We start from the raw sequence: 23021 nt of genomic DNA, 5'->3' as shown, positions 1-23021 counted from the left end.
CTGGGACTACAGGCGCCCGCCACCTCGCCCGGCTAATTTTTTTGTATTTTTTAGTAGAGACGGGGTTTCACCGTGTTAGCCAGGATGGTCTCGATCTCCTGACCTCGTGATCCGCCCGTCTCGGCCTCCCAAAGTGCTGGGATTACAGGCTTGAGCCACCGCGCCCGGCCCAGTCAAATAGTACTTCTATCTTTACTCTTTGAGAAATCTCCATACTGTTTTCCACAGAGGCTGTACTAATTTACATTCCCACCAACAATGTATATGAATCCCCATTCTGATTGGTGTGAGATGGTATCTCATTTTGGTTTTAATTTGCATTTCTCTGACGACTGGTGATGTCGAGCATTTTTTCATATGTTTGTTGGCCACTTATATGTATCACATTAATTTAAACACACAAAACAAAAAACTTTCCAACACTCATGCTTAAGATAACCGCCCTTTCCTGTAATCCAGGTTTGTTTCTCTTCATTATTTCAAGGAGTCTTGCAGAGGGGATAGGAAATAAGAAAGGAGAAAGAAAAGGGGAGGAAGTTTCATCCTGAGAGTTTGGAAACACTGGACTCTTATCTTGCCAAACCACACTGTAATCTTCTCTACAAGAGGTCACACATTTAGGTGTGTTCCTACAAGGATACCTGTCATACACTTTTACAGTCTGTTTGTTCTTGTTTTGGAGAAGATCACTGAACAGGGGTAATTTCAAAGCCCCATCAGGAATGATCTAATAATTTAAATCTCTGAGATATTACAGTATTTTCAATAATAACACATCTCATTTCTTTATATAGTACCATTTGCTTTTCAAAGAGCTTTCATCCTTGATTATCACCTTTGCTTCTCACAATATTTCATGAAGTAGATGGAATAGGAATTACTGTCTCCAATTCAATTATGAAACAGACCCAAAAAGATGGAGTGGCTTTTCCAAGATTATAAATCTTAGCGAACTAGCTGGTACATGCTAGATTCTTAATTATTGATTTACCTAGCCAGAGTCATTATCAAAATTTAGTTCTCCCATATGCTTGTTCTGAATTACTTCCAGTATGTCACCCTGTTTCCTTTTTATAAGATATTTTGAATACGCAAACCATTCATAAAACAAAAGATGAATACAGTTTATGTGTTTTATATTATTTGGGAGTGAGACTGTAACAACAGTGACAGCTCTAACTTACTGAACTTTTTTAAAGTGCCAAGAACTGTGCTGTTTCTTTACATATGTATTTTCCATCACGTTTGCAAGGTAGGTATTATAGTTTACCGATGAGAAAATCAAATCTCAAAGAGATAAAATAACTTGCTTCAAACTACGAAGTTATGTAAGTGATTGAGCTGGGATATCAATTTTGATAGGTCAAAATACAAAACTCTTCAAATTGCTTCCCTAAGGCTTAATTGAGGGAACTGAAAGAACTATCCAAGAACTAGGGCATTTATAAAATTTTATAAATTTTACAAAAGCTATGCTTGCAAAGAAATTAATGGCAGCCTTGATTAAATTATGATGAATTCAACAACTGTCTAGTCAGTTAGATGGAAGCTACACAGATTAATATATTCTGACTTTTGAAAGGAATACCTAATCCAGCCTTAGTTAGAAATACTTAAAAAGTAAACCTAAATAAATTTTGTTATTTTGTCATCTGGAATGAAAAACTCATGAGCAAGGATGTTTTTAGTTTGAACCAAGTATCAAATTCCATACTAGTTATGTGTGTGGGGAAAAGTTACTAACAGCTCATTTACTAACCTTACTGTTTACATAATGCTGGGAGCTTTCTATGTCATCATCAAATACCTACATGTTAGAAAAGATTTTAAAAACCCATCTTTATATGTTTATAGTATTAAGAGGACTGGAATAAAAATATTTTAGACTTTTGCATGATGAAAGTACTTTTTCTTTTCTTTTTTTTTTTTTTTTTTGAGACAGAGTCTGGCTCTGCCGCCCAGGCTGGAGTGCAGTGGCCGGATCTCAGCTCACTGCAAGCTCCGCCTCCCAGGTTCACGCCATTCTCCTGCCTCAGCCTCCCGAGTAACTGGGACTACAGGCGCCCGCCACCTCGCCCGGCTAATTTTTTTTGTATTTTTTAGTCGAGACGGGGTTTCACCGTGTTAGCCAGGATGGTCTCGATCTCCTGACCTCGTGATCCGCCCGTCTCGGCCTCCCAAAGTGCTGGGATTACAGGCTTGAGCCACCGCGCCCGGCCTGAAAGTACTTTTTCTAATGTAGAAAAACAAGTGATAACAGACTGGTGATAATTTAACGCTACTATGAAATTATATAGCCTAATTTTTCTATCTCTTCAAACATTAACTCTGTGGTCCTTACAGTACACCATGAAGGCTGGTAGAATTTACCCACCACACAGTCCTATGGTATCAGCTGAAGGGCCACCAGGTATTCTATCAAGAAAAACTGGAAGAAAACCAAGAAGGTCAATCAACTCATTCATACTATATAAGTAAATGATCTGATTAAACAATTACTATGGCATGGGTGGCTGATGCCAACTGCTTATAATATCAGAAAGATAAATAAAAATAAAAGAAAATTTCAGCTGGATATTTGTCATAGGAATAAAAAATATAACAGGCTGAAAGTTAAAAAATAATAATAATGGGAGCATATTCAATGAATCCTTGTTAGTTTTCAGGTTCACCGGCCCTTAGGAAGTGTGAAAAGAAGCTTTCTTAGCCTGAGGCTGAACCATGGCTAGCCCCTGGGTTTCTCTTAGCTCAAGGGTCTGGCATAACAGCATTTCAGCTTTTTTCTTCTCTTCCCTCTACTGGATGTAGTCAGCCAATCCATTTAAGAGTGGCACACACTGACTGCCTTTGAAGAAGAAAAGGAGACCAAGTGTACCTTATGCGTCGTTCTTGTAACTAAGCGGCACCAATGCTAAATAGCTGGTGGAAAAATTAAGCATCAGGGAATAAGAATCTCTTAATTCCATGACCTTTTTCAGCACAAGTTCCCACCTTAGACTGAACACTATACACACAGTGTTCTATAGAAAACCAAAAAGAAGGGAGGGGGGTTTCAAAAATATTAGTTTTTCACACGGGTTTTCTATTATTATTTTAAGCATGTCTAACATTTTCTATTTCCTCGCAATGTTCTGCCTCTAGAAAGGGAGTCTGAGGATGGGAGGTGTTACAGGTTGGTGGGGGCTCAAGACATAAAGGCTCATGCCCATTCATCTCAGCACTTAAAAAAAAAAAAAAAACAACAAAAAAAAACAAGTCTCACCTCTCTCATCCATTCTCGAATCGTTTTGCCAGCTTCTTGATGCCACACATTGTGAACAGAGTCTGTCAATGCCACAGCAGTTACCTTATTTTTTACATCTGCTTCTCGTTGAATCATCTATTTTAAAAAAGGAAAATAAAATATTGGCTATAATTGTTTTTCCTACTGGGTGCAGCCTGCTTAGTCAGAGATAACAACAATATTATATTAAAAATGAAAAAGCAATATGTATCTCTGGTTCAAAGTTACTCTTTTTTGCATTGAACACATACCCTATTCTTATCCAGAGATGTGAAAAGACCTAATATTTTCCTTTAAAAAGATGATACCTCTTAAGTCTTAGAACTACGCAGCTCTATTATTTTCCATGTGGTTTGACAGTTCGAGGATTAAAGGGATCACAGGGGAATCCCTGAGGGTTTCTTTTACAAGTTTCTTCCACCACTTCCTGTTTCAGTGCTTCAGGGAAGTTAGTACCCGGGGTTCACTGTTAGCTACTTAGGACCAACTTCTACTAGTTTTCAGTAGATGGCACGTCAATAAAGAAAGACATCTTGCTTTGACTTTTCCAATTTAGTAATTCCTTGGTGTTTTAAATGCCCACAAAGATATTTTTCGTTCAAAGCCTATTAATATAATTTTGCTTTCTAACATATTTCTTTATGTTGGCAAACTATTACATTTTATAATAACTTCTTCCTATAGAATGCTATTTCTACAAAACAAAACAGCTTCTAAAAATAATAAAAAAAGATTTGCTTGGCTTGGAGATACCGATGAATTCATCAGTGGTCTGCCAGATAAATAAATTAAAAGAGAAAATTTCTACATCAGAAGAACTGAAAAAAGGTTTCAATCTACTACACTAGTGGCCCTAATTTGGTGTAACAAATGTAAGAAAGCTTTGAAAATTACAGTTAAAATATCATAAATAGTAACCTTGCATTTCATAATAATTTTCTTTTTTTGCTTCAAGTGCCTTTTCTCCCTCAATTCTTTTATTGAAAAAAAGAACAATTTCTTTATCATTTGCTGTTAATTTCTATGAATTGTCTATCAAAAATATAATAGTACACTTCAAAAAAGATAATTCTGAATGGCGATGAAAGTGCATACAGAGAAAGAACATTGCACACCATGCTTATGATACCAAAGGATGCCTATTGGCATTCTGAATTTAAAATGTCTCTCTCTCTCTTAAATTTTTTTAAGCCCAGCATATGCACATGATGTCTCAATGAATACTACCTAATGGGAACCCAACTCACTGTTAATGCTACCTCACCAACACTTCTGCACCTCAACTCTTTGTGCCCTGTGTTTTCTGCTTATATAATGTAAAAATCTTAAAATCAATATTGGTTACCAACATCATAATATTACTGCAAAAATTTATCTTGCAATACCAATAATACCTTTCAAAGCATAAAATAATACTCTAAATTAATACTTCACATGAATTATTAAGTAGTATGCTACCTTCTTCTGGATTTTATTTTACAAATAGATTCTCATTGGATCATACTGGCACTAGCATATAAAAGTTTAAACCAACATTAGATGATAAAACCCCAAATTCCACAATAGTGAATCCATCTGGCTTATGAAGAAATTATATGTCCTTATTCTCATTTTCTAAATAGTAACACTTTCAGAGATCTAGACCAATTGTTGCTGAAGTACAAAATAAGAACATGCTTTCTGGTATTCTAAGGATATGCTTGCGTTTTAAAATATTTGACCTGGATTTTGTTGTGGCTGTTGTTAACATATGCAGATTTACTTAAGACAGCATCTGAAGACGCTAAATCTTGAGAGCCATTTGTGAAATGAGATATAATGAAGTAATGAATTGGTGAGGAGTTAGTGTTAAGATAGAAAACCTGGGGTTTAAAATTCTACAAGCTGGAAAAATACAGAGTTGTTAGAGGGACTACCAGAGGAAAATATCTGTAGTCTGTTTGTCTTTCTGGCTGACGTTTCATACAGTGGAAGTGATAAAACGCAATTTATCATCACATCACACCGTCACATTATAATCCAATATGATACTCTCTTACACTGTTATAGCATTTTACACTTTAAAAATCACTTTCATATTTTATTATTCCAGGTGGGGAATGGCCAAATTCCAGAAGATCTTAATGAAGAGCTGTTTACAAATTAACCCAGTAGCAAAGAATTTCCAACATTTGACTGTTTAGGATTAGTAGAATTGTGAATAAGTGAATATGTTAACAGTCTAACTTTCTGGACTATTTACCTCTGTTCCAGCCTTGCTGCAGCCTACTTTAGTAGTCCTGGAACTACTTGCAACTGCAATTTCTGTCCAGACCCTCTGCTTCTTGCATTTGTTAGTCTGGGTCACAGTGACTTAGTTACTTCTTCCACTGTGAATGAGCACTGATGAAAAATACCAGAGAGAGGCAATGGTGCAGGGAGATGGAATTGAGTTTGCTTAAGAGACAGACCTTAGATGAAATATAGCCAAAGCAAGGAATGAGTGGAAGCACAGCTGGGCAGGAAAAATCCTTCTATAATGTGGTCTGTAACAGAAGACCAATAGTCTGGAAAACGCTCTCTAAAAGGGAGAAAGCCATATCATCAAAGTCCTTCTCTACAACAATCTAAGGTGGACATGGCAGTATTTAATTAGGATCCGTTGATATGAACAACTTGAAATTCTTTGTAAAATGCTTTCTATATGGGCATATGAATATTTTTTGAGGAGAAGATCTTTAACTTTCATGAGATTCTCAAAGGAATCTTAGTCTGTAAAAAAGATAAGAACATGTGATCTAAATGTCTCCATATATTCTTGAACAAATTATGAAATATCCAGTAAGAGATCCCTTTGAATAATTACCTTTAAGGTCAACATTCATTCCATTTTTGTTATAATATCTTCAGTATGGTATCAAGAGTTGGATAGAAGTGATGATAAATTCTGATACCTCAGACATCAACATCCTAAAGGTCCATGACTTAATAGGATATACATTGTAAAGTTACAATTAAAATTTGCTTTTATTTGTCTGTGTATAATATTTATTGTAATCTGAATAGCAGTTTCCAAATTTCAAAATAAAATACAAATTAATTCTCATTTTACTCTCAAATAATATGGAAATGTATGCAAAACTTGTATTTTTTCCCTATTTGTGGATAAGTAAATTGAGACAGTTTAAGAAACTAGTTAAAGGGCACCCAGACACAAAGTGACAAAACCGTGACTTGACCATGGATATATGTCATGTTCTTTCATCTGTATTACATGAGGTCTACTTCTCAGTAATACATAACACTCTCACATAAATAAACTCATTTGATTAATTCCCTTTTCATATATACAGCATTTCATTCACTTGGACATTTTTTTAAATGGTAAAAAGATCCAGATCAGTAAGGAATGTTGAAATACTAAAAATCATGCCAACATAGAAATCAGCCAGGAGGAGAAACTGACAATAGCACTTTAAAATTATTACAGTTCTAAAATAAATAATGTCTAGGGTAAGAGGGAAAATTAGATATTCCTATAAATCATATTGATGATTTCAGCATTAATAAAAAAATGTGGCCCTGTTACTTGATAGTTTTGTTTGCTTAATTTACCCATTTATCCACTCTTAGTGTTTTCACTTGAGCTTAAACATAATTAATCTGCTCTTTCCTTCACTATGTGGCATGCTCCTAGTCTGACAAAAGTTTAAGCCACTAAATATCAAGTACAGTACTTTGAACAGATTAAAAACATATGCCATCTGTATGCAAGTTCATATTATTATTAACATTGTTGATGGGGTTGAAATTGAGGGGGGGGAATCTTGTTTATCATTATTTTTTCTTCCAGAGTAAGAGTTAAAAAATTAACTAAGAGTGACAAGACGGGTGAGTTCATCTGAGTATAACAGGAGTATTTGGTGAGATGAAGACCAGAGGACCAAAGGGAGGTGTGGGAGGGCCAGAGGCAGCAGGGGTACCTCTGCTCCCTTCCACGTAAAGTGCGGGCCTTCCACAGGGCTGCTACCATTTCTCTCCAGAAACCCTGCAGGTCTTTTCTGTCCACCTAATTTAACTCACCATGCTTTCTCTAAGGTCCTCAGATGATGTTCCTGCCCACTGTCTTCACAGATACCTGGCCAAATCCAAATGCTTCATGTCATCCTAAGCATTCCTCAATTTCCTTTTTGTGCTTAAAAACTATTTTAGCATTTCTCTGGATTTCATTTCTTCCAGAACTCTACCATAAATGACTTTCTGCAAAGGAAAACACAAAGATTCCTTTATTTCTGCCAAATTGAATTATGATTTAATTTAATTTAAACTGAATTGAGGTAGAGAGATGCCTTAATTTACTTTGAAGGCATGGAGATGTTGATGTTATGGGGATGCTCTGCCATGAAGTCTTTGGCATATCTCTAATCCCGGGCCTTGGGTTATGGGAATTGTAAATCCAACCCAATTCAATCTCCCAACCTAAAGGAGAAAGAAACTCTAAATTAGGTTGGCTTTATCCTAACCTAAAAGAAGTTGATGCATAATCGTTTTCCTGTGTTTGTAGCCTGGCAGCCATGACACTCAGAATAATTACTTCTCCTTATATTTTGAAGTCCAGGGAAATTCCCAAAAGCGCCAGTGTGGGTTGGGGTAGGGATGTGTATATGTGCATGCAGACCCATAGCTATGTTTGGATATATCATATGTTTTAAACATGTTTTTGAAAAAATATTTTAAAGTCTTCCATCAGCAAAAGCTATTACTTTCTTTTTAAATTATGACATGTGTTACACATCTGTACTGTGAGGGTTACGGCATGTGAATTACTTGTACAGGAAATAATATTCTGAGAAGAAAATCAGATAACACATATTTGCATCAGATTAGGATCTGACACTACTGTACGTTTATAAATCCAAGGATCATTACTACCGTATGAGCATGAATGAATCATCACTCCAGTTAATAGCACAGTTGAGGTTTGAGATGCCTTTAAAAAAAAATACATGAATATAAATAGATTAGCTCCTTCTAGAGCTCCTCGAGTTAAAATTTCAGACTAAGTTGTTTCAAAGGCTTGAAAAGTATAAAATGCTGCTACCTTTTCACACTTTCATTATGCAGATCATAATTGCATTCAGTGCTTCTACTTGAGTGCAGTTTTCATGTGGTTTAATAGACTATAATATTTTATCACAAACCTCTCCTATCACTTTACATTTCTGCCTGCATATACCCCATTTCATGGTACTCTGCCCTGTGCTATCCAAGCCCACCTGGTTACAAGTGTGCTCTGTACAATGACGACTTATCAGCTAACTCTAGGTTTGGCAGTCTTTTCTGTTAGGGTCAGAGACTACTTTGTATTCTTCTTCCTGAAGATTCTTTTGGACAAGTCTATCCCAACAGAATGCTACTAACACCATCTTTGATGTAACACTAAAACCTTGATTCTGTTACCTAAGGCACTAGCACCTCTAGTGATTATAATGAAATACACACACTTCGGTAGATATAATGTGAAGACCAAACTGCCCAGCAGGAAATTCAGATGAGTATGACATTCAACTCTCCTGTTACTTGCAGTTCACACCTCTAATCTGCATTCACAATTTCTATTTTCAAAGTAGAAGCTTCGGAAATTAAGTGCAATAGTTAAATTCAAGGACGGTGGAGTCAGATTCTCCGGGTTCAAGTTCATGCTCTGCCACTTCTAGCAATGATACTTTGAGTAAATTATTTTTCTGTACTTCAGTTTTGTCAGGTGAATGTCATGGGAGATGATAAATCCATGTAAGTCATAGGATTATTTTGGGTATTAAATGAACAAACTGTAAAGCAATTAGCAGAGGACATGGCACACAGTACACAAATTATAACAGGTCATCCCACAAAAATATGCAATGTAAACTACTCCAAATCTTTAAAAAGTGCATTATCCTCACTCATATAGAGGAAGCTAACAGAAGTATAGTTTATAAATGCACTTAATGACAAATATTACTTTAAAAAAGGCACAGGCCCACAAAGAAAATATGTACAAAGGGCAACTTTTTCCTTTTGATTATGCGGTGTAAGACTTCTATAACTGCATGGCTAAGAAGCACTAAGACCTGATGATTGTGTGTATTTAAAATCCTGTCATCAGCATACTAGACCAGTTATATCACCATGCACTTGACAATGAAAACGGAATTGGTGAAGCAATACTGTGGTAGTTCTACTTTTCTCCCACCAGTGAACCCTTTCAGAATAGCTTGAGCTGGCAACGAAGCATGAAGCCACGGCTCAGCAGTGCCATGCCGGGGGAAAAAGTCCCTTTACCACCTTGTTTTCTACATAGAGGTGGTGTAAATGACTGTATCTTTTTTTTTAAAAAAAGATAATCACAGAGATATAGAGTATGTCCAGAGGAAGGCAGTATAGTGTTATAGTTAAAAACATATATAGGCTTTAGAATTAGACGTGCTTAGATTTTTATTTTTGGTTAATCATTGTAAGAACACCCAAATGAGAATAATACCAGTAGTCTCTTCATAGGACTGCTGAAGCATAAAGGAGACAAGGCATGTAAGACATCAATAATGTCAGTTATTATTATTACCTTGACATTCATCTCTAATTTCTAAAATGTAACCTACCTTTTAGATGTGGTATCTATGTACTGTTCAGTGACATCAAAATTCATACTGATAGGATAGCAGTTTTGAAGTATCATATAGCTTCTACTCCCATCTCCACCCCCTACTTCCCCGATTTTGTAAAGTGATTTGGGCTTGCTTAAATATTTTAAAGGAAATAATTAAGTATAAATAAGATGACTATAGATTCCAGTTTGCTCAGAACAGTCTTGGCTTATGACTATTAAACTGGCATAATTAATAAGAGTATCTCCTTTCCCTGTTACAGTGCTCTGGTGTGAACGGGAAATAATTTGGTCATCATATATATAACACGATGTTGAATGCTACCCTGGTAAACAGGTAAGGCTTATAAAGTTTCCTTCTGTTCAATGTTTAGCAATTTAAGCATATACCCCAAACCTATACAACTGTCTAAAAATAACGATGTAGGAAAACACACAAGAGGGATTTCAAAAGGTTTCTAAGTCCAAAATTTAAGAGCAAGCCTTAGCACTGTGCTGAGCCCTTCACAGATGGACAAGCAGTCTCACACCCTGGTTAGGTAAACATGGCCAGCTGGATCTCCACTGTAGCAACAGGATAAGACAACATTCTCTTTTCCTGTGCTTTGAAGCCCTAGCTTCAATTCTTGCAACCTTTGTTTAATTTCCGGAAGGAAAAGGCTCTCCATAGGCAAGAACACCAAGGGATAGGGTATGTAAACTGAAACTTCTTGGGTCACATGCATTTATGAAGATAAGTCTCCAGCCACCAGTTAGGGAAAGGCAAGTTATGATTTATTATTGCAGGCGGCCAGAAGAGAGCAGTAATAACTTCCTTTTCCTTTCCTGCCTAGACCATGCTGCCACGTGCAAGCTCCCTCAACAACAAAAAAAGCATGTGTAAGATAGGTTTAAAATAAAAAAGAAAAAAAAAAAAAAGCAAACATTAAGTGACTGACAATCTGGGAGTTGAGAAAGAAGACAAATGCTCTACAAAATACATGATGTGGTGTGGTTGGGGATGGGGAGAGGAAGGCGACTGACTGTTTGAAAAACTTGCTCTACCAATCAAGAAAACAGCTAGTATCTATTATGTAAGAGACAAGTTAATTGTAAGGAAAAAGTAAAAGGGTCACTTGCATAATAAGAAAATAGGATAAGTGATCATCATGTTGACTTGTATGATTAAAACATTTTATTATGTAATATGACTGACCAGAGTAGGCAAGATGTTATAAAACACAGATTTAAAAATTACAATGAATATACGTGAAGTAGATACAGTATAAAAGTGTAAGTTAGGACTAAACATTGTCAAACCAAAAAACTAAGGCAGGCTCAGCGAAGGAGACATTTAAATGGTGACATAGTCTTATATGGAAAAGTGAGAAAATTTATCAAAATTTTATGAAAAAAAATTTAGGTAATAGATTATAACTATAAAGCAGATGAAGGCATGATCTCTGACCTCTGGGTAGAACTCACATTTTAGGAAAGAAGGCAGGTTAGATACATTCCATAGAGACCCTTCATATTCTGAGTATTTATATACAGATTATCTCATTAGATAGAACAATTCTTTTTAAGTACACAGGTTGGTAGCTGAAGGATTATGCACCTGTTTTATGGATGAGGAAATTGATGCCTAGAGAGACTAAGTGCCCCACGCATACCACATTCACATAATGTGAATGGTGGCATAGGCAGATTTTTTATTTTTATTTTTAAGAGACAGGGTCTTGCTCTGTCACCCAAGCTGAAGTGCAGTGGTAGGATCATAGCTTACTGTAACTTTAAACGCCTGGGCTCAAGTGATCCTCCTGCCTCGACCTACTGAGTGGTTAGAACTACAGGCGTACACCACCACTTCTGGCTAAATTTTTTTTTTTTTTTTTTTTTGTAGAAACAAGGGCTCCCTATGTTGCCCAGGCTTGTCTTAAACTCCTGGCCTCAGGCAATCCTCCCGTCTTGGCCTCCTAAAGCCCTGGGATTACAAGTGTGAGTCACTGCATGCAGCGTACCTTTTAACTCCAGATTCTGTCTTTGTACCATGGCTATTTGTACATAATATCTTGTATTTTTTTCTTCTGAAATACTTATAAAACCAGTAAGGATTTGTTTGCCCTCATGTAGGCTCCATGAGGACAAAACCATATTTGTTAACACCACATTCTCATTCCCTGCACAATGACTGGCACGTAACAGGTGCTCAAAATTATTTGTGGACTGATGAAAGTTTACAGAAATGGAATAGATAAGGGAAGGTGATGGTTAGGAAGCTAGAGTAATGTCTGGTTTCATGTTATTTAGAAAGGACTTACATCACAGGTTGGGTTTCCAGGAAAGACTCTAAGACAGTGTTTAGCATGCAGAATATCAAGGTGTGTCCTTACAATCAACATCTGAAGAAGGGAGGGGAATGAGGCAAGAATGAACAGAGAGGTAAATCAAGGTGACATGCAGGTCCCATTACAGACTTGCATAACTCCTGGGGAGCTCAGAACTCAAAATTCAGAGTTGTTCCAAGTTGGGTCTAGATGGCATGGCCTTTAATCTACCACACTGTTCTTTGAGTATGAGCACTAAAGTGGCTGAGGCAATCTCTGATGGGACTGACAGCTGAAGGATGTCTGCTGAGAGCACTCCCAAGGGCTGAGGCAGTAAGTCCTTTAGTGAAGGTGTAACTGAGTAGTGCCTCACAGTGTCTACCACAGGCCATAACAGAAATTATAGCATTTGTTTACCCTACTTTCAAATCTGTGTCTTTGATGCATTGGGTTAATTCGAAAACCTTGTCTTCAAGCTCTGAAGTTCTTTCTTCTGCTTGTTTGATTCTATTGCTGAGATTTTCCAGTGCATTTTGCATTTCTCTAAGTGTGTCCTTGATTTCCAGAAGTTGTAATTGTTTTTAATTTATATTATATATTTCATGGAAGAACTTTCCTTTCATATCCTGTATCATGTGTTTAATTTTTAAAAATTGAACTTCACCTTTCTCTGGTGCCTCCTTGATTAGCTTAATAATTGACTTTCTGAATTCTTTTTCTGGTAATTCAGAGATTTCATCTTGGTTTGGATCCATTGCTGGTGAGCTGGTATGATCTCTTGGGGGTGTTAAAGAACCGTGTTTTGTCTTATTACCAGAGATGTTTTTCCAGTTCCTTCTCATTTGGATAGACTATGTCCAAATCTGGGATTCAAGGGCTGCCGTTCAGATTCTTTTGTCCCACAGGGTGCTCCCTTGATGTGGTGTTCTCCTGCTTTCCCTAAGAATGGGGCTTCCTGAGAGCCGGACTGTAGTTGCTTTTGCTCTTCTGGGTTTAGACACCCAGCAGAGCTACTGGGCTCTGGTTGGTACTGGGCAGTGTCTCCAAAGAGTCCTGTGATATGATCCATCTTCAGGTCTTGCAGTTACGAATACCAGCACCTAGTCCGGTGGAGGTAGCAAGTGAGTGAAGTGGACTCTGTGAGGGTTCTTGGTTGTGTTTTTGTTTAGTGTGCTGCTTTTGTGTTGGTTGGCCTCCAGTCAGGAGGTGGCACTTTCAAGAGGGCATCAGCTGTGGTTCTACAGGCAGGATCCAAACTTGCCCTAGGGACACCTGGTTAAGTATTCAGGTTTCTCAGGTGGTGGGCAGGGCCATAGAGCTCCCAAGAGATTATGATCTTTGTCTTTGGCTACCAGGGCAGGTAGAGAAAGACCACCAGGTGGGGGTAGGGATATGTGTGTCTGAGCTCAGTCTCTCCTCTGGCAAGCTTGCTGTGGCTGCTGTGGGGGGTGGGGCTGTGGTTCCCAGTCCAGTGAAGGAATATTCACCTCTGCTGAATCATACAGTTTGCCAGGAAAGTGGGGGAAAGCCGGCAGTCACAGGCCTCACCCTGCTCCCATGCGGCCCACAGTCCTAAAAGCCAGTCTCACTCCCACCATGCCCCACAACAGCACTAAGTCTATTTTTAGGCAGCCGGTGACCAGGGCTGAGAACTTGACCCAGACCATGAGCCTCTCTGTTGAGAAGGCAGGCAGACTCACAGTTTTTCAGCATCTCAGGGAGCCTGCAGCAGTGATTCAGTTCCTTCACAGGGTCTGCAGATTCTCTTGGCTTTCTTGGTATGTTCCTGTGGTAGTTCTTGGAGCCTACGTTCATGATGTGAGCCTCCACACACTGCTCTGTCTATCCGAGTGGGAGCTGCATACTAGTCCTGCTCCCATCTGCCATCTTAATCCTCTCAAATCTAAATTTTCCTTCCAACCTGCTAACACCCCATTGTCTTATTCATGTACTCAAGATCACATTATGATTTGACTCACTAATAGCTAAGAGATCAAGTAGATTTTTCTTAGATCTCAGATTTTAGACCTTTTACACACTGATACCATATTAACCCACTAAATGTTGGATTATGAAGAGAAAAACACAGAGCTAAAGAATGTGAAGTCTGCTTTCAGAAGACTATTGAAAAGCAAAAAAAAAAAAAAAAAAAATCAAATTCACAAATTTCAAAAATTATCCTATAAATCCAGTGGGGAATGACTGGATTTTCCAAATTTCAAATGAAATGTATATGTCAGATAAAGCAAGTTATACTTGTGATTTCAAAACTAAATGCATCTAAGTGCAAAGTAACCCAAACTTCAAATGAAGTATGCAATCATCACTACTTAGCATCTGGAATAATATGCTCAAACCTGATGGTGTTGGTAGGAGAAAGAAGGGTAAGTATGGACAGAGAGGTTTCACTGTAAAAGTAGCAAGACGGCTTTTCAAACCTCAGCCTTTATTACCTATGATATACAGAAAATAAAGACTGTGTTACATAAATTTGGGGACTAAAGACAATTGAGATTTTGATTCTTTTCCAATTTTAGTTGGTTTATGCCCTCAAATGTTTCTAAGTTTTTGCCTCTGGAAATTCAGGGTAATCTTCATTTGATCACATTTTTTCAATGTAAGCTCAGGTTTATGGAGCTGAAATGGTGTAGCACTAATGTGATTGGCCTAGATGGTGGGGGGTGGTTCTTGACCAGCTCAATAAAAACCATCTAAATGTTCATAAGACAGGATGTGTTAATCAACTGTGGGTTATTACAGCTGCCAGATACTGGGAGAGGTTGACACCCACCTGTAAATGAGAAAGTGACATCATTATAATAAGTATAAGTCACAGGCTGTCTACATTGTTTGAAAATATTTGAACGAGGATCTCCAGATGGCTCTTCTACCTAGGAACTTATGCTAAATACCTGAAACTTCTGTTCCCTGCAAGTGAATACTGTTACTTGAAGAAACTTCGATTCAACTAACTTTTAAGGGCTGTTTAAATGCACATTTCCCAACCAACAAATATGGAACAATTCTTTAAGTTGGGATTTTAAAATCTGACTTGAATTACATGTTGGAGACATTTTTCTTAGGAAGGCATATCTCACATTTCTGAAATAAGAGAGTCTGCAGAAATAAATGGTTTGAAAGGTTTATTTGAGATAGGATTTTTAGGGATTGTACTTACTGCACAAAACCATATAAACACTGGGTGGAAGAAAAGATAGGACTGAACTGAAAGCAGTTACTTACCTCTATGTATATGGCTGCATCTTCCTTTCACAGATAGAGAACATGTATATACACTACATGTAACAAAAGAACACTTCTGAGTTGATATACTAGTGAACCATAAACAGTCCACTATACAACAAGTGTCCTCTATCAATATCCACCCTAATGGAAAACACTGGAGTAGCACTTCAGATCACTAACAGGAAGAGGAAAACTCTGAAACCCGTCATTTAGACATCTGACAGCTCTGATGCATGAGTGCATTGAAAAATTTACACTGAGGAAGCGTTTATGTAGGAGTGAAGGTGAATTATTCTCTAGGCTACTTTTAAAAATTCCATTTTCTTTCATGTGTCTATTCCTTAGCACTTCTTTGGAGGACATTCCATCAGTTGAGTCAATGATTCAGGGTCTCTATTCTATTATCATTAAGTATTGCCTCAATTTCATGAGTATGAAATAATTCAAACAGCAAGATTCTAAAATAAATACACTTAGGAAGCACAGTACAGAGTGTTTAATAAGCATCAGTATTTGTTATGGTAGGGGCAGAATTTTTGTTACTTCATACCTTTTGTTAAGTAGCCAATATGAAATTCTATAAAATGGCAAATATATAAAAGAGTCAGTAGTTCACTAATTTAGAAAGTCAATTATGTGTCACTGTTTCATATCAGGTTAATTACTTCATTTACATTTTCAGAATTTTAAAGTAGTGCCTGAAAGGTGACAGACTGACAGGACTACAGACTGCAATTCTTAAACTATTTTACTGAGTGTTAATAATATAAAAGGCAATATACAAAACAGAATTACACACAGGTTTTATCTAAGGTGATTATAAGTGAAATAGACATGGCACAGAAATGGGAGAACAAGAGAGGTGTTTTCAGAAAAATTTTACTGAAGACGTACAGTACAAGGGAAGTGATAAATTGCTAGATAGCTTCTATATTGTTCTTTTAGGCATATATGTATGAAAGGATGGCGGTTAAATATCAACAAAACATCAATGTGTCTGAAGGGAGGAGAGTGACTGACATTTGAGAGAAGTCAAAAGAAGAAATCTAGATTGAAAAAGAATAAAAGTGACTCCTTGAGAGGAATGTTTATTGTAATCAGAAATACAATAAAAGGAGATACTACCACAGTCACAGCACAAAAGAAGACCATGCATAGGAATGAGGAACAAATGTTGAGTTTCCATAGTTCTGATTCCTTACCCACTTTCATAAGATCCCAACCTGCCACTCCTTATTGTGGGTGTCATGATGAAATCTACCGTTCTACTTTCTGTCACTAAGTTGTCAGGAAAAGCAAGGCTTCCCTAAGTCTGTCTCTTCCCACACAACCACCAGCACATACTATTAGTCCTCTTTCTCCTCAAACAAAAAAGGACAATAAACTCACTGCTGAATTTTCCAGTAATTCAATCAAATGTTTCCAGAAGGTAATTGATGCCACTTTTTATTCAGTCTGTGAGTGGGTAGGTTAGACTCTACTGCCTTAAGATTTACATTCTAATAGTTATAAATACAGTGCAATCATATCTCCTATGGCCTTTTATATAAAAGTGAATTTATAAGTAACACCATGGTTTACTGAAACCATTTAAATATTATTTATAATGATGGCATGGCTCCACCAGTACCATCACATAGAAGAAAAGAATGAAAAATTGTCAAGGACATTAGAAATTATCCAGTCCAATTGCTTTTTGTACGGATGAGAAAACAGGTAAAGCGACTTAGGTGTCACCTGTGGGATAACACCAATATCAAACTCCAAGTTCCACAACTGATAATGCCTCTCCTTCACTCTATGCTACAGTGCACTACCTAAGAGCACATATGCCTTAGTTCCTTGAGAGTATGTCCTAGCACTTTCCTTCTGTAATACTACAGGCTCCAAAGTGATTTACTTTTATCTAACTCTTGGGTTGACAGGCCACCAAGGTGGTTTGTACACATAAACTACTTTAATTCCATGGACTGAATGGCTGTTGTTTTATTCTTTTTCTGATCAATTTGGCAAGTCAAGTCAGTCAAACTGGTTTCTTCATGTAGATACTGCCTTACTATGGAAATGAATGTGGAAACATTCATCTTTGTCAGAAATTATGTCAAATTATTCAAATTTATTGGTGAATTACAGCAAACATCCCAGCTGATGAACATCTCAGTCATATGTTTTTTAGAGAACACTTATGGTCCTGAAAAGATAACATTACAATGAGCTTTCCCATTCTGAATCAAAGATGTTTGGATACAGAATGGGGTCTGTTATTCAAGACAATAATTTATTTCAATCATAAAAATTACAAAGATATCCAGAACTGTAAGTATTAAAATGTATCCCTTTAGATAGTGTTGTTGTTACTTTCTTTCCCCCCTTCTTGTTATGGTCCTCTTTCGAGACTCTTAGGAAGCTGTCTCTAAGACTCTTTCTGTCAGTTTCCATCTTTTCTATAGACATACTACAGCCTTCACATTAAGACTGCTTCTCTAGCTTGAGGTAATAAACGATTAGCTATAGCACAGTGGTATGATGTTCATGTTATTCTTTGCTGTACTACACCTAGCCAATGTCTCAAAAATTAATGCAAGTATATCAGGATCTGAAATTAACTTTTTATAGCCAAAAGCAACATCCTGCTAGGAGGAGAAAAACCTATTATAAATGGGCTGGCATCTGATTGCTTGTATATGGCTAGTACCAGGAAACTAACATTTCAAATTATAAAGTGTTGAATATAACAAAAGCTGCCCCATATTGATTAATCATTGTTTTGTTTATGAACTGATAAGGTCTAACTAGGTAGTATCTATTATTAGTAAGTGACAGATCTATTATTAAAGATCTGAGATGAACCTAAATTGGCTAATGCTTTTATGATATTATATAGAAATAATTAAAAAAATACCAGCATGAAAAGTAACAGCATTTCTCCCTGAACTGTATATTATCTTGGGAAATATTTTTTTCCAGGTAATTATTTAAAACTAGTCACTAAAAATATATTAAAAAGTATATGTTATTCAGCAAGCACTATCAAAAAATCACTTTGAAAAATAAGAACAGAAAAAATCAACCTAGGATAATGCACATATCTATTTCTCTTTGAAAAATTTTAAATAATTTCTAATTAAAGTACCTATTTAGTAGAAATCAATTTAATGTGCTACAAAGCAAAGGTATTTAAAAATTTTATTTAAAACTGCCCATGTGTTTATACTCAGTTATTTTACTGGTGTTCAGACCAAGCTTGACTATACTGGCAATCTTTTTTGTCCCTTTTCAGTCAGGATGTAAAACATATGCTGCAAAAACTTTAAAATCTGCAAGACTACTTTATTCAAATTACTCATGTTAAAAATCAATACCTTCAGCTAATAAAAATAGGGCATGATTTAACTGCATATTTTCTCTCTGTCTCTCTCTCCAACACACACACACATACACACACAAACACACACACACAGATACAGCTATAAGTCTAGAGAAGAAGGATATACAATTTTATCAGTTCTGGAGTGTTTAATTAATTAGGAGAACGGTGTAAAATAGTTGTCTATATTCCTTAGGCTACTGATTGCTTTCTACATTTGGAAGATGGGGGGCAAGAAGGGAGAGGAGGGAGAGAGTTTTATTTTAAAAGCACATATTAAAACAAAAATGTTATTAATGTCCTTAGAGATTACAGGTGGTGCTATAGATTGAAACATGAATATTTAGGCTTAGGATGGACACTAAGATTCTAAAAAATAGAGCAAATCTTTATATTTTAAAAAGATTTCAAGCTATAATTATCGATTGAAAATGTTTAGTTAATTATATTGTCACTTCATTTTCAACTAGTAGCCACAGCTCTAATCTATAAATAGTTAGGAATGGTAGCGCATCAATTTTTCTCTATTTCATTTTTAAGTGATCAGCTGAAATAGAGAATGAAATGCAATCTTTGATGTCGTTTTAAAAGACTTTAAGTTACTTTTGAACTAGGAACATGTGAAAAATTACAAATAGGATCACTGACAGTAATTTTTATAAGTAAAAAGGTACAAATTATTGCTATTTGTGCTCTTCATTCTTAATCCTTTGCTTATCTTTCTTTTGACCTTTATCCAAATGAATCACACTAACTCTTGAATGCTTTCTCTCACTTGATTTCTAAAGCTGTTCATCACACTTGCTGGCTAGAAGCACAGCTGGCAAGGGATCTAAGCCTCATCACTGGGCAAACTTGCCCTTCTGGTTTTGCCAAGAATGACATTTCCAATGGAAGAAAAAGTTACTGTATGGGACACTGGATACTCTATTTATTTGTGAGAACCAATAGCTCCAACCCCCTTTGTTAGCACTACGTATAGGCATTAGAAATAAAACCAAAATAACAAAGGATCAAACAGCCTAGAGTTCTCTAAATTCAATTGTTAATTAAAGTGAGAGCACAGAAATCAGCTGAGTATTTTTACTCATTTCCTGAAGAAAGATGCAACCAAGGATAAGCAGTGCCCCCTAGTGTCAATAACCACAGACAATAAAACCTAGAGAAAAGTTGCTAATGTTAGCTGAACTAAATTATTAAAAATGTATGTATGTAATACATTATAAATACATCATTATTCAAATTTTAGACTTTACATGTATATAAAAGCACACCCACATCATTAATACTGACTTGCTCAGGAATGTGTGCATGTGAGGGCACATGCACACACACTGTACACAGACTGACATGGCCAAGATGTCTTTAATGTTCCAGGCAGCTCAGAAAAAAAATTCCACCCAGCACAGCAGGCCATGCATGAAGCGGGTGTCAGCAAGCCCCGCAGAATCACTCACTGTGAAGACATCTAATAGGAACTGCTGAATACACAATACAGGCAGCATGGCCTGAATGGCTAAAGTGGAATGGCCAGACCGAAGTCTGAAGGTTTTCAAATCCACCCAAAATTGTAATTAAACCAGTAAAGAATTTTTAGACATTTTCTCTTTTTCTTGTTATTAGGTGATTAGTATATTTAGCCTGTACTAGAGACTGATTTTGAAAATGCTATAACTTTTACCAGGCATATTCTGAATATTGAATCCTAAATCTTAAGTACAAATAAATAAAATACACATGCTCTCTTTGTAAAAAAATGCAACACAAAATTCAAATGTTAAAAAACATTAAATATATTTTATAAAATTTGAAGTCAAGATATATTTTCTGTGATAAATCTTATAAGAAAATTTAAAAGTTATTTTTAAAGGACAAATTAGGTATCTACAGAGTGATATATGTGCCAAACAGGTAAAGTCGGCTTCTCATTTTGTGAAATACTAAATCATTTATTAACAGCAATTTTTGTCATAGATGACACATAAATGGGGACAAAAAAGAAATTACAATGAAAAAGAAAACATCCATACAAATAAAAATGATAAACAGGAAAAACCAAAAAGCCAGGAGGACTGGGTACATATGTATCAAAGAAGCTTCTAATAAAAAGCAAATTAATAAGACAAACAATTGCTTAATTTTATTTACATAAAAAGTACAAGGCAAGAAAAGTTTAAGGCTATTTAAAACATGTATTTATAAAGAAGTCCATTTGTGAATTACTTTTTCACATAAACCAATAATGCATATAGGACTAGTTTTACATTTTAAAAAGCACAAGACATAATTATGCTTTTATAAAAAGATTCTTATGTGCATTTAAGTTGCTTCATCTTTAAAAGGATGAAGATGCAAATGCAATAGTTTAGCAGGCATAAACAGAATTCCAGAATGATATTTAGCAGTAGACAGGTATTTTGGCCACTTACAATAACTTCTGGTTAAAACAGAAGCTGAAACTTCAAATACTCAAATTTAGAAAAAGTTCTGGAATGCTTACTATTGAGTTTTTAAAGAAGCAAAACGTTGGCAAGACTACTAAAATCTTTAAGAATTAAAGAACAACAGCAACAACAAAAATCCCCTTCTTACTTTTAACAGTATTTCGCTAACATCCAGAAGGAAATAAAATGTGGATGGACATATTTACGTTCATGCTAACTGTATGGACACACATTTTGTTGCATTAACAATTATGAGCTACTTCTTACAAAACTCCCCAATGGAAATGGCGTATTATCCCACATGAGTAATAACAGGTACCTGCTTAGATAGGTGATAGTGAAAAGTCAAATTTGTGTGCCCATCCATGAGGAATGAGGACTTGTTTTTTCCTTGGTGGAACATTTGCAGTTTAGCATGCTATTGCAGTTGGTACTAACCATCAAGTAATTTTCTGTAGCTCTTCAACGGGCAAAAACATTATATATATAAAGTTGTTATGTTCTTTCATGTCTTTTACAAATTTTTGTTTTCATGGATACTACAGTTTTCATCTTTAATTCAACAATAGACTACTTGGTGGTTATTTGCTACTAATATAGGCATAAAGTGATGTGAGATTTCTAAACCCACCCTAGAACTCTCCTACATCAAATTCCCTCCCCTCCCTCACCCATCCCCACTACCCAAAAAGAGGGATAAGCTCTAAAGGCTAAGATGTAAGATGAGAACACATGAACATATAGAGGGGAACAACACACACTGGGGCCGATTGGGCGGGTGGAGGGTGGGAGGAGGGAGAGGATCAGGAAAAATAACTAATGGGTACTAGGCTTAAGACCTGGTGATGAAATATGTATAACAAACCCTCATACACAAGTTTACCTACATAAAAAACCTGCATATGTATTCCTGAACTTAAAAGTTAAAAAAAAGAGAAAAGCTTCCATTTTTGGAGATAAGAAGTTTTTTAGACTTAACCTAAAACATTTCTATATGTGTTGATTTGGGGAATGTATCAATAAACGTCCCTCGTCAGGTTTTTCTTTTTGTAGAAAACGGAAGAGGTAAGCAGGTCTTTGCCTGTTGCATGAAAGAGATGCTGGGTTAGGATTATGAAGACAGTGGAGCTAGGTTCGTACACAGCAGGACAGAAATAGTGATTCAGGGCTGTTATTATTCCTATAAGGTCAAAATAAATGGAAAAGGTTTGTAATCCACGTACTCTATCATCAGCATTAACATACCCACAAATACATTTGATTCCTTTCTAGAACATCTCAAAGAGTTTGGAAATATATGTACACAGACACCATACAAAGATAAATTTTAAAATGTGAGCTTTTAGCTTTAACTTTCTAAAGCCTACATTAAAGTGTTCAAATACAAATTTTATTTTGCGTGTGTGTTCTAAACAGACACAAATGACAGGATTCTTATAAAATGCTTAAAGGCAGAAAAAGAATATAAAAGACAAACAACTTCAAAGAAAGGTATTTCCTTAACATACGAATATTCATCTGAGTATCTGCAATAAGTAAACATCTCTTCATGTATATCATATCTGTAAGGATTATTCACTAAGAGTTTTCATATACTTAAGCAATCATACATACATACCAAATAATTGAACATAATGCATTTTTAATCAACTCTTATTATGCCAAAAACATTTTCATCAAGCTGATAAAACTGTATTATACTTTCAATAATAATTCAATATCATTAAAAGTTGTAAGGGAAAAATACAGC

General features: G+C 36.0%; 1 protein-coding gene across 18 annotated transcripts in view; it reads right to left on the bottom strand.

The window, feature by feature from the left end:
* FAM172A (family with sequence similarity 172 member A) overlaps nt 1-23021 on the bottom strand; it is a 523432-nt gene that overhangs the window by 163171 nt on the left and 337240 nt on the right. For all 18 annotated transcript variants that reach the window (XM_033179131.1, XM_033179140.1, XM_033179122.1 and 15 more), the window contains one exon: nt 3263-3379. In XM_033179131.1, the coding sequence (XP_033035022.1) occupies nt 3263-3379 (117 nt within the window). The remainder of the gene's footprint in view (nt 1-3262; nt 3380-23021) is intronic.

Source organism: Trachypithecus francoisi, unplaced genomic scaffold (assembly GCF_009764315.1).
Source record: "Trachypithecus francoisi isolate TF-2019V2 unplaced genomic scaffold, Tfra_2.0 Lachesis_group2, whole genome shotgun sequence".
Taxonomy (NCBI): Eukaryota; Metazoa; Chordata; class Mammalia; order Primates; family Cercopithecidae; genus Trachypithecus; species Trachypithecus francoisi.
Note: the sequence above shows the minus strand (reverse complement) of the source record. Positions and strands in the feature narration are given on the sequence as shown.